The sequence below is a fragment of the Candoia aspera genome, chromosome 4 (assembly GCF_035149785.1).
Source record: "Candoia aspera isolate rCanAsp1 chromosome 4, rCanAsp1.hap2, whole genome shotgun sequence".
In the NCBI taxonomy this organism is placed as follows: Eukaryota; Metazoa; Chordata; class Lepidosauria; order Squamata; family Boidae; genus Candoia; species Candoia aspera.
In genome coordinates this window covers 98,052,135-98,065,275 of record NC_086156.1, presented here as the reverse complement: position 1 = coordinate 98,065,275, position 13,141 = coordinate 98,052,135, and the positions used below count along the sequence as shown (strand labels likewise).

At 44.4% G+C, this 13,141-nt stretch overlaps 1 protein-coding gene across 1 annotated transcript in view; it reads left to right on the top strand.

The window, feature by feature from the left end:
• The window catches only part of SLC6A16 (solute carrier family 6 member 16), a 37,938-nt gene that overhangs the window by 19,613 nt on the left and 5,184 nt on the right, over positions 1-13,141 (top strand). Inside the window, exons 6-10 of the mRNA XM_063301129.1 lie at positions 1,641-1,822; positions 2,972-3,082; positions 4,258-4,499; positions 9,718-9,901; positions 11,842-12,043. Coding sequence (XP_063157199.1) covers positions 1,641-1,822; positions 2,972-3,082; positions 4,258-4,499; positions 9,718-9,901; positions 11,842-12,043 — 921 coding nt within the window. The remainder of the gene's footprint in view (positions 1-1,640; positions 1,823-2,971; positions 3,083-4,257; positions 4,500-9,717; positions 9,902-11,841; positions 12,044-13,141) is intronic.

The following is a 13,141-nucleotide window of genomic DNA, read 5'->3' as shown; positions in this document are numbered from 1 at the left end:
CAGCAACCTTTTGTGTTCCTAATAGACAACCAGGAACTGAACTTGATCTCTTAAAAAGTTTCTCCTCCAATGCCATGAAATGTCATCTCCTGGAAGCAAGAGGAGGAACACGAGGATAGTTTCTACACTATATACCCACCTCTTCAAATTGTCTGGAAGTAAATTAACAGTGATTCCCCGTTAGGACTACCGTACATGGACCACAAAAATCCAGGCAACCATTAGAACAGTATTTCTCAACCATGGCAACTTTAAGATGAGTGGACTTCAACTCCCAGAATACCTCTACCAACGTGCTGGCTAGGGGATTCTGGGAAATGAAGTCCACACAGTGGCCAAGGTTGAAAACCACTGCATTAGAAGATGAAAGTGATACAAAACCCACAGTTGCTGCCATCTAGTGGTCATGCAGATCTTTGTAGTCCAGATACAGTATGTCTGTTCTGTATGGTACTTAATGCATCGCTGTATTATTCTGCAGTTTTTCCCCACGGACAAGCTCTTTCTACCGTGTTTAGTCATGAGCAAATCATATTTGAAAAAGATGTTTTCAATCTTTTTGAAAAAAGATGTTTTCAATGTCATTTATGGCTTTCTCTTTTATTATTGTATGTTTTGGGTACTTTGGAAATGGGAGGAATTTTCTTTAATTGGTTTTTACCTAGCCAGCTACTGTCTGGGAAAGGAAGAAGACTTTACCATTTTCTATGTAATATGTTCTCTGTTTTCATTTATAACAAAATGAATCTCTTTTGAAATACATAAAGGAAAGTAGAAATTATCACACATACGTACACTCGTGGCTCAGAACAGAAGCTGATTAGATAAAGAGCAATTGATCATTACAATTCCTCGGTGATTCTGAAAAGAAGCAATAACAGCAGAAATTGGAAGAGAGAGGCTTTTAATTATAGCTGGTTACTGTTGTGAAAAGGCTCAACAATGTTATGCCTGTTCACCCTGGAAAGCTGTTGGCATGGCACTTAAATCGTTTAGAACAAAATCACAACTTGAGACACATTGGAAGTGGCCTTAGGCTGAATAGGCTGTTGGTCCATCCAGTGTCATACACCCCAAATAGTATCAGTCTTTGCAGGTTGTCAGAGAATAATCTTTCCAACCCTGCTTGCCCTCACGAAATAAGTTACAATTTGAAATTGAGACTTTTTGTGTGCAGATGTGCATTCTATCTCTGCAGTCTGGAAAAACACATTTTAATGCAGTCAAATTACATTTCAGGAGAAAAGAGTTAGTGCAGGAACTGAAGACTGGAGAATTCAAGTCCCAAAGTGTCTGAAAATGTTTCTGCATTTGTATATTTGGTTGGCCAGAGTCAGTGAAAGAAAAATGGCTATTCAAATACACTTACCCTGTGTTCATGTTTGCAGTACTGTGCTAGAGTCAGTTTATAATCCTTGCAGTTCCAAAATAACATGAAACTGCCATGAAATGATAACAAACATCCATTTTGATGAGAGGCATTCTGGAAGTCAACATATATTGGATGTACTTGACAAACATGAACTTCATCTGTAAAATTCCAAAACAGATGTTCTGTTCTCTTTATCACATCATTGGAAAAGGGAAAGCTGGTAATTTGCCCCTAACCCTTGCCCCTCTTTCTCTCTCTCTCTGTCCAGTCATAGAATCTGAATGCATGGACAGTTCTCCCACTGTCTATTTCTGGAACCGAAAGGCCTTGCACATTACCAGCTCTATAGAGGAGAGTGGGGGTCTCGACCCAGCCCTTACTGGCTGCCTCTTTGCTGCTTGGACTCTGGTTTGTCTCGCCATGATCAAAGGCATCAAATCCTCTGGCAAGGTGGGTTGTGACTGCTCTTCTGCTTTTACACAAACATATCCAGTCAGAGACTTCTTCATGGACATTCCAACCATTACCTTGCATATAGTTGTCTTGCTTTCCTCAACCTAGCAGCCTCTAGATACGGTGGACCACAACTTCCATCTTCACTAGCTGACCTTTGGGCTGAGGAAGTTTGCATTTACTTTTTGGGATTTCAGGGACAAGGGGAGTTGGGGAAGAGAAGGCATAAGAAGAGAAGCAAATAATTTGGACTCTGGACTGAATGAGAGGAAGTATGAAGAAGGGAAGAATCTTCACATCATTAGCAGAAGCTAATTCATGGGAGGAGATAGAATCTTTCTGGGCATCTTGGAAGGGACAACCATCCGTAGGAAGGAAGAAGGCAGCTACTGAGAATACAGGCAGGATAAATGAACGGCTATCTTTCTCTAAGAATCTGCCAGTAAATAGTTTAATCCGGACACTTCTTCCAGCCATATGGACTCTCTTGATATTGAATACTCCCTGAGACCAAACACATTACGGTGTACATTTTATTAATTAATTCAGTAATTTATTGCTGCTTTTAACTGAGGTGATTCAGCACAGTCTGCGTGAGTCTGCTTTTTCTACTGCTGAATTGATGTTCTATCCCTGAGTTAGCGGTAGCGGCATAACTGCCCAGAGTCACTGGGAATTGGGCGGCATATAAATTTAATACATTGTACTGTATTACTGCAGTGACCTGACTTACTTCACTAGTAATGGGTGATGAAGCCAAACAGATTTCCTTGCCCTTTGATGGTGGTGGAATAAGGGGGAACATACTGCTATTACTCTTGATATATCCAAGGATGGCTTAAGCCTGCCTCAGACATGATGGGCTCTGGATGAGATGAAGGCAATATCATGGTAACAGGATAGAAAAAGGAGGCCACCGGGTTTGTTCCGATCATGGTTAGGTGTGAGTGTCAGAAGGCTCTAAGATTATTCACAAGCAATCTCTGAGGGCATTTGGCAGGCTTACTAATGGGATTTGTGGGAAGGAAGCTACAGAAACATGAAAGCAAAATGTTCCCGTTGTATACTGATAATTTCTGCCGATGTGATTGTCGCCACGCCTTGATTCTTACATTCATTTCCACCACAACCTCCACCCTGTCCCAGGTTCTGTATTTCAGCTCTCTGTTCCCCTACGTGGTTCTCTTGTGCTTCCTTGTACGAGCTTTGCTGCTAGAAGGGGCAGCTGACGGTATCAGGATCATGTTCACCCCCAAGGTAAGAGAATCCAGCCCTGGGTGGGCATCCTGGTCTTGAAATGTACAGTATTGCTTCTTTCCCTCATACATGCAAATTTCCCCCTTTATGGAAAAACATTACCTAATTTCTTTGCTTTCAAAACTTCTACACCATCCCTTTTCACCAGTGGTATCAAAATATATTAGTATCTGGTACCAGTATGGGAATAAAGGGAAAACATTGAGAACAATGGGCCAAATTACTATAGAGTGCAGCAAATTCAGCCTGGGTCATTTCTGTATAATGTATACAAGATAATCACGGTGACCATCATCAACAGTAGTTAAAGGCTGACAAAGAACATAGCTAACTTAGGGTAATGGCATTAAAGCCTGTAATAGGAGAAGCACTGTTGGCTTTAGGCCTAAGCAAGGAGAATCAAGATTTCTAATAATTTCTCAATTGTTGACACTATTAAATTTAGAGTCTGCCCCAATCTGTACAACAATAAAAAACATAGGAAGATGGAATATGTAATCCAGAATGAAGTCCGGAGAAAATTAACAATCAATTGAATAAGCAGGAGATCCCACAAGGGGTCCAACGCCCACTCTAAGCCAAGACCTGAGGACAGAGCCAGGTTTTAAGGGCTCACTTAAACAGATCCAGGGTGGTGGTCGAACAAATCTAGGATGGGCTGGTATTCCATAGGGCAGGTGCCATGACGGAGATGGCCCGCTTCCTGGGTCCCACCAGATGACGTGGTTTAATTGATGGGACCTGGGGTATGCTGGCTCTGTCAGGTCGTATGGGATGGGCAGAAACTATAAGAAATAGGTGATCCCTCAAATATCCAGCCCCTACACCATGTAGGGTGTTACAGACGATAACCAGCACCTTGAATTGCACCCAGAAGCCCACTGGCAGCCGGTGCAGCTCACGAAGCAGAAGTGTGGCGTGGGCCTGCTATGGCCTGCCTGTAACTGCCCACGCTGCCACGTTCTGGACTACCTGTAGCTTCCAGATGGTCTTCGAGGGCAGCCCTGTGTAGAACGTATTGCAGTAGTCCAATTACGAGGCAACCAAAGCACGAGTGAGTCGTTTTATGCCTTTCAGCAAATGAGAAAAGATATAGCAGGGGCAGAGGTACAAGAAACATGACATGATGCCTTTTGTCCCTGTCTCACAATTTCTTGTCTTTCCCCTCCCCAAAGTTGTCCGTTTGGGGAGATATGCAGGTCTGGCGTCAGGCAGCCACCCAGGTGTTCTTCGCCCTGGGCCTGGGCTTTGGCACCATCATTGCTTACTCCAGCTACAATCCTCAGCATAACAACTGCCACATCGATGGGTTGCTTGTGTCTGGGATCAATTTCCTTACCTCGGTGCTGGCCACGTTGGTAGTTTTTGCCGTGCTGGGCTTCCGAGCCAACGTCTTGGCGCGCGACTGCGTCGTAAGGTTGGTGCCCACCTAACTATTGGTAGAAGGGCAGCAAGAATGATAATGAGACCTGACACGAAGTCCTGCAAGGAAGGATTGAGGGGGGGTACGATACCCCTTTTCAAGTAGTGAAGGGGGTAGAGCAGAAGAAGGAAGGGACTGGGCTGGGCCGGGCCATCTGGATACACCTGTACCAGGTATAGGTGGGAGAAGCCTCATTCTTTCACTCCCACAAAGACACTGTCATCACCATCTTTCAGCCTTTCCTCCTTCCCAGGGCACAGCAGATTTATAGTACCCTCTGCCACCACCTATCTTGCAGTTAAAATGGTTTCGCTGACTTCGTCCCCTTAAGCTGCTTATATGAGAGCCAGGGCATCCACAGCATGGGATTATTGGGTATTATTCCCAGTTATGCCTGGCAATAAGTGGGTGTTATGGTTGGTCGCACAGTCAGCCAGATATTTGGACTGGGTTTAGCATGTTTGTCCACCGATCGAGTCCTTCCCAAGGACCTGGGATAGGCAGATGTTGTTGTTTGATGGTGTTAAAAGTATCGTCGCAGGATGGAAGCTGTTCCAAGTAAAGCTGCCTCTTGCAATTGACTGGTGATTTTGTCAATGCCGATGGTGTTCAAGTGATGCCTCAAATGTTTTGGGATAGCCAACGTGCCTATTAATATTGGCACTGCCTTTGCTTTCTTTTGCCACAGTCGTTCTACTTCTATTTGCAGGTCTTTATATTTTGTGATTTTCTCCAGTTCTTTCTCTTCTCTTCTGCTGTCTCCAGATATTGCAGTGTCCACTATCCAGACTTTTTTGTCTTTCTTATCAACAAGTGTTAAGTCTGGGGTGTTGTGTGGCAGGTGCTTGTCTGCTGGAATTCTAAAGTCCCAGAGCACTTTAGCTTCTTCATTTTCTATTTTGTTGTTTATTCGTTTAGTCACTTCCGACTCTTCGTGACTTCATGGACCAGCCCACGCCAGAGTTTCCTGTCGGTCGTCAACACCCCCAGCTCCCCCAGGGACGAGTCCGTCACCTCTAGAATATCATCCATCCACCTTGCCCTTGGTCGGCCCCTCTTCCTTTTGCCCTCCACTCTCCCTAGCATCAGCATCTTCTCCAGGGTGTCCTGTCTTCTCATTATGTGGCCAAAGTATTTCAGTTTTGCCTTTAATATCATTCCCTCAAGTGAGCAGACTGGCTTTATTTCCTGGAGGATGGACTGGTTGGATCTTCTTGCAGTCCAAGGCACTCTCAGAATTTTCCTCCAACACCACAGTTCAAAAGCTTCTATCTTCCTTCTCTCAGCCTTCCTTATGGTCCAGCTCTCACAGCCATATGTTACTACGGGGAACACCATTGCTTTAACTATGCGGACCTTTGTTGTCAGTGTGATGTCTCTGCTCTTAACTATTTTATTGAGATTTGTCATTGCTCTTCTCCCAAGGATTAAGCGTCTTCTGATTTCCTGACTGCAGTCAGCATCTGCAGTAATCTTCGCACCTAGAAATACAAAGTCTTTCACTGCTTCTACATTTTCTCCCTCTACTTGCCAGTGTTCAATCAAGCTGGTTGCCATAATCTTGGTTTTTTTGAGGTTTAGCTGCAAGCCAGTTTTTGCACTTTCTTCTTTCACCTTCATCATAAGGCTCCTCAGTTCCTCTTCGCTTTCAGCCATCGAAGTGGTATCATCTGCATATCTGAGATTGTTAATGTTTCTTCCAGCGATTTTAACTCCAGCCTTGGATTCCTCAAGCCCAGCATGTCGCATGATGTGTTCTGCGTACAAGTTGAATAGGTAGGGTGAGAGTATACAGCCCTGCCATACTCCTTTCCCAATCTTAAACCAGTCCATTGTTCCGTGGTCTGTTCTTACTGTTGCTACTTGGTCGTTATACAGATTCTTCAGGAGGCAGACAAGATGACTTGGTATCCCCATACCACTAAGAACTTGCCACAATTTGTTGTGGTCCACACTGTCAAAGGCTTTAGAATAGTCAATAAAACAGAAATAGATGTTTTTCTGAAACTCCCTGGCTTTTTCCATTATCCATCGGATATTGGCAATTTGGTCCCTAGTTCCTCTGCCTTTTCTAAACCCAGCTTGTACATCTGGCAATTCTTGCTCCATGAATTGCTGAAGTCTACCTTGTAGGATCTTGAGCATTACCTTACTGGCATGTGAAATGAGTGCCACTGTTCGATAGTCTGAACATTCTTTAGTGTTTCCCTTTTTTGGTATGGGGATATAAGTTGATTTTTTCCAGTCTGATGGCCATTCTTGTGTTTTCCAAATTTGCTGGCATATAGCATGCATTACCTTGACAGCATCATCTTGCAAGATTTTGAATAGTTCAGCTGGGATGCCGTCGTCTCCTGCTGCCTTGTTATTAGCAATGCTTCTTAAGGCCCATTCAACCTCACTCTTCAGGATGTCTGGCTCTAGCTCACTGACCACACCGTCAAAGCTATCCCCGATATTGTTATCCTTCCTATACAGGTCTTCCGTATATTCTTGCCCCCTTTTCTTGATCTCTTCTTCTTCTGTTAGGTCCTTGCCATCTTTGTTTTTGATCATACCCATTTTTGCCTGGAATTTACCTCCGATGTTTCTAATTTTCTGGAAGAGGTCTCTTGTCCTTCCTATTCTATTGTCTTCTTCCACTTCGGTGCATTGCTTGTTTAAAAATAATTCCTTATCTCTTCTGGCTAACCTCTGGAATTTTGCATTTAATTGGGCATATATCACTGTTGCCTTTTGCTTTCCTTCTTTCTTGGGCTACTTCTAGTGTCTCAGCAGACAGCCATTTTGCCTTCTTGGTTTTCTCTTTCTTCGGGATGTATTTTGTTGCCGCCTCCTGAACAATGTTGCGAACTTCTGTCCATAGTTCTTCTGGGACCCTATCTACTAAGTCCAGTCCCTTAAATCTATTCTTCACCTCCACTGCATATTCCTTAGGAATATTAGTGAGCTCATATCTAGCTGATCTGTGGGTCTTCCCTAATCTCTTTAGTCTGATCCTAAATTGTGCAATAAGAAGTTCGTGATCTGAACTACAGTCAGCTCCAGGTCTTGTTTTTACCGACTGTATAGATGTCCGCCACCTTTGGCTGCAAAGGATGTAGTCAATCTGATTTCGGTGTTGTCCATCTGGTGAAGTCCATGTATAAAGCCGTCTCTTAGGTTGCTGGAAGAGAGTGTTTGTTATGCAGAGTGAGTTGTCTTGGCAAAATTCTATCAGCCTATGTCCTGCTTCATTTTGTTCTCCCAGGCCATGCTTACCTGTAATTCCAGGTGTCATTTGACTGCCCGCCTTAGCATTCCAGTCTCCCATGATGAAAAGGACGTCTCTTTTAGGCGTGTTGTCCAGTAGGTGCTGCAGATCCTCATAGAACTGCTCTACTTCAGCTTCTTCAGCATCTGTGGTTGGGGCGTATATTTGGATCACTGTGATGTTAGATGGCTTGCCCTGAATTCGAACTGAGATCATTCTATCGTTTTTTGGATTGTATCCGAGCACTGCTTTTGCCACTTTACTATTAATTATGAAGGCTACTCCATTTCTTCTGTGGTCCTCTTGTCCACAGTAGTAGATCTGGTGGTCATTTGATGTGAAGTGGCCCATTCCAGTCCATTTCAGTTCACTGACGCCCAAAATGTCTATCTTTAATCTTGACATCTCACCAATAACCACATCCAATTTGCCCTGGCTCATAGATCTCACATTCCAGGTTCCAATGGTGTGTTGATCCTTAGAACATCGGATTCGCCGTTCACCACCAGCACCGTCGGCCGCTAGCCGTCCTTTCGGCTTTGAGCTAGCTGCGTCATCATGTCTGGGGCTAGTTGAGCTCATCCTCTGTTCCTCCCCAGTAGCATTTTGACCATCTTCCGACCTGGGGGTCTCATCTTTCAATGGTATACCGACATATCTCTGGTTGTACTGATCCATTGAGTTTTCACGGCAAAAATACTGGGGTGGGTTGCCATTACCTTCCCCAGGGATCGCATTTAGTCTGACCTCTCTGTCATGACCTTCCCATCTTGGGTGGCCCTTCACGGTTTAGCTCATGGCATCAGTGAGGTGCTCAAGCTCCAGCACCACGACAAGGTAACGATCCTTTGCTGAAGTCATTTTCTATTACTTTGTCCATTTAGTGGTCCCACCAGTTCTTCCTTTGGAGGCAAATGATATTTCTTGTAGATATTCCAAGGTACCATTGTTGCTACTTTGTTACAACTTTTATTGTTGTAAGCCGCCCAGAGTGACTCTGGGCAGCTTACAACAATAAAACCATAAAACAATTAAAACAACTACAATTAAAACAGTTAAAACATAAAATAAATACAAAATAAATATACATGGCTGCCAAGTGAGCAATGCATGGATATTAATACAGCCAAGAGACGGGACCATCCACACGCTTGAGGCCCCAGGCCCAGGCACAAAGCCAGGTCTTTACGGCCTTACGAAAGGCCAACAGGGTCGGGGACATCCTAATTTCTGGAGGAAGGATGTTCCAGAGGGCAGGCGCTACGGAGGAGAAGGCCCACCTTCTAGTTCCCGCCAGCCAACACTCCCTGGCTGATGGGACCCGCAGCATACACAACTTACTAGATCGAATTGGACGGGCAGAAACAACTGGGAGAAGGTGGTCCCTCATAAATTGCTGTGGGGAGACGACACAGATCCGTGATGGATGGAATCTACAGCTCAGGGAGTTTAAGATGGGACAAAAATATGAGAACTAAGTTAGCTTTGCACAGTGCTGTAAGCTGGTGGGGGGCAGTTCTTATCATTCACTCATTTTGGTTTTTATTATGGATGCTGCTGCAACTAGCTGAAAAAATAGGTTTGAAAGTTATGTTTGTGTAATATCTTGACACACATACAGAAAGAAACAGAGAGAGACATTCCTTATTGGAGTCAATGACCAGTCCATAAAACACATTAGTGTGTATTAATTGTTTCTATTTATTGTATGTAAACATATGCTAATAAAAACTAGCTTGCAACAGTTTAAACTCTACCTGGAACCCTGCAGATGTGTTGGCCATCAAATTCCAGCATTCTCACCCAACATATTCTTGAAATTTCTAAGTTGCCCCCATGCCTCGATTGCCCATCCTTGGTTTAATATCTTCCAGGTCACTGAGTTTGGGTTTATATGTTCTGTTTGGGGGTTCATGTGTTTTCTAATCTTTCTACACATATTGTATGTTTGTTTGGCAGAAATGCAAATCATTTGACTGAGCTGGTGAAGAATGGTTCCCTCCTAGCTGTGCTTCCTGCAAATTTCTCTGAATTCTCTCCTGCTCAATACAGCAATTGGTATCAGGATCAGTGGAATGATACAAAGAAGCAACTGCAGGAGTGGGGGCTTGGCGATTGTCGTGCGGAAGATGAAATGAACAAGGTAAATGGGTAGGCATGGGCTGGTTTCACACATCTGACTAAGTATAGATTATTCAAGAACCTGCTAAGCCATTAACCAGGACCTGTAAAACCTCAGTGGCTGAGTTCACCAAAACCAAAAGAGCAAGGTAATGGCTTAGAATGATGCGTGTGGACCCAGTCCTGGGTGGGATGGGGTCCATCCCCAGAAGCAACAGCTGCATTTGGGGAGGGGTGAAAAATGTCAAGCCATTGAGCAGACACGGCCTTGCATAAATTGTGACTTGCCAGTCAAATCATAGCTTTTATGCTAAACTGGAAGGCTTTCTGGGGACATGTAAATCTACTGGGAATGGTAAAAGTAGCCACTAATAGGCCACAATAGACTGCAGACTGGTGAGTTGCAACATCTTGGTGGGACAGAATGGCATTGTGCCATATCTTCCTGGCGGTTCTTGTCAAGCCAAGTGGAGATATAATGAAAATGTTCTCATCCAGAGAACCTGTTTATGAAGAAGCCGGTAGCAAGGGATCGGTATGCCAGCCAGTTTCAAACCTGCAACCCTAGTTTTTAAAGAGCATAGAAAAACACTATAAGCAGGCAAGCAAGGGACACGCATCTGCAGCATCAACCACAACTGCAAGCTCTTCACCCCCACGTCCTTCCCCATGCTCCTCTCAACTAAGCAGGTATCTCACACTTCATATGGAAGAATAGTGACAATCACCATTAGTGACAATCACCAATAGTGACAATCAGCATTCATCCCAGATCTGGACAGGTTGTTATTAGTCAAGGAGCTGGAGAGGGATGCAGAATTCACTCTGCAGTAGAAATACCCACTCCCACTTCTGTTTCTCCATTAGGCAACTTCTGGGGAGCAGAAGAGTAGGGCAGCTGAACAGATGTTGGAAACAGCTTATTCCAGGTCAGGCTGTTTGCCATTTAGTCCAGGATTGTTTGCTTCCACAAAGGCTCTCCAGCATGCTGCCTGCTCCTTTAATCTGGAGATGCTGGGGATTAACATTGGGGCTTTCCGTATGTACTTTCTACATGTTCTTTCACTGAACTGTTGAGGTAGGAAGTCTAAGTAGTCTCTGTCAGTCTTCCCTTACATGATGTCCTCCAGACCTGTTGGACTTCAGTACAATTTGTGGATTTATAGGACAAAACTGGGAAGTTCAAAAAGGCTGGCATAATCAGGTCCATAGGCCCTTCTGCTGTTCCCCAGGATTGTCACAACCTATAATGGTATGTGAGAAAGACCTTGGGAGATGGGGTGAAGAGATGCTGCCTAGGGAACGGTCAGATAAGAGAGGGCATAGCCTGCAGCTGCATAATGGGAGGAGAAAGGGGCTCAGAAAGGATCCTTCCTAACTTCTCAGACTGTAAAAGAGACAGTGGGAGACTGTACTTTCAGAGTTGCAAAATTCTGTTAATGGAGCCTTACAATAAAGTAGAATTAGCTCATCTGGTTGTGTTTCCTGTTGGTCCACCTGGGAAGGCTGACATCAGTTTTGCAAGTCTGAAAGTGCAAATCTCCCACCATCTCCTTTACAGCCTGAGAAGTTAGGGAGGGTCCCTTCTGAGCCTCTTGCTCTGCCCATTATGCAGCTACGGGCTATGCCTTCTCTTATCTGACCATTCCCTAGGCAGCATCTCTTCACCCCATTTCTCAAGGTCTTTCTCACATACCATTACACAACCTCTTGTTTGTTTCATAAGTTGGCTAAACATGAACTTCTAGGCCAGGCTTCCCCTATCTTGGTGTCTTCCAGATGTGTGGACTTAAAACTGAGAATTCTCAGCAGCAGCTATGCTGGCTGGGGAATTCTGAAAGTTGAAATCCACACATGTGGAAGAGATCCAGATTGAGGAAGGCTGTGTTAAGCTTTCCCTTTGCTCTAAACTTGACATCTGCTACAGCTCCTATTCTCTCTCTTTCTTTTTTTATCCCTCAGGGTGTGGAAGGGACAGGCCTGGCCTTCATCATCTTCACAGAAGCTATGACCCTGTTTCCCACAGCCCCTTTCTGGTCCATGCTGTTCTTTTTTATGCTGCTCAACTTAGGGCTGAGCACCATGCTGGGGAACATGCAAGGAATCATCACTCCCTTATTGGACAACTTCCACAGCCTCCACCGTCGGCGGACACTCTTCACAGGTACCGCAGAGCGGCAGCTTTTCTTAGCCTGGGGCAAGGCCAAGGTTCATGGCTGTGTTATACCATGGGGGCTGGGATTCTAGCTTGTAGCACTTTGGACTCTACAGAATATGGGTGGCTAAGCAGGTGATAGGATTTAAAATATTCTGCAGATAGGTGATAGGATTTCAGACTGCCGGGAGGAGGAGTTGCCTTTGAAATGGGGTGCTGATGGTGTTGATTGTTGATGATGCCACTTCAGATTGCTGGTCAGAATTTGCAGAATGAGGCGCTACTAATTCCTTACTTCAGAGTGCAAAGGAGAATGAATACATTTTAGAACAAAATTATTTTAAAATCAATCTGGTGTTCTGTTCTGTAGGATACATGGGAAGGTTGATGCCGTCATACCCAAGCACACATCTCTTAGTGAAGGAACAAAAGACAACATGCAAATTCCACATTTTTTATATCCCATTGAAGCCAAAACTAAACCATTATTTCTTTATAGCAAAAGCTTCAACTATAATTCATACTAAATCCATGGAATTGGAATTTTCTCTCTAAAATATTTCAGGAGAAAGAACTTTGTGTTGGGCTTCTCCCACTCTAAACATAGTCACAAGGATTTCTATTCTAGTATGTCAACTTGATGGTGGGGGAGCTCCTAGTCTGGCCTCCAGTTCCATATCTTTCTCCATGTTTTGTTGGCCTTGGGCAAGAAATCTGAAAGTGTCTCCTCCATTCCAGCAGATACCACCAGCAGCTGTCCCCCACCTGGGCCTGAAAAGCCAGGCAGCGGGGTGTGGTCCTCACATGCCAACCTCATCCACATCCCATAGGTGTTTTGGACTGCTGCTCATCTGCTCCTCTGCCTTATGCCCTAACTTCTGTGGGAAGCTGCAGAAGAGTGCAACAAACTGGTTGGGCTGGGCCACGTTGCAATTTGCTCACATCTTTGACACAGGGACCCTGGTGGAGATAGAGTAGCTGCAGATACCTGATAGGCCATTAAAATAATGGCTACATTCCTGCATTGCCCTTAGTTATGACCCAGATAGCATCTCCTATTTTTAAAAATGCTGCCACATGTATCTTTTACTGCTTATTGGCATCCAG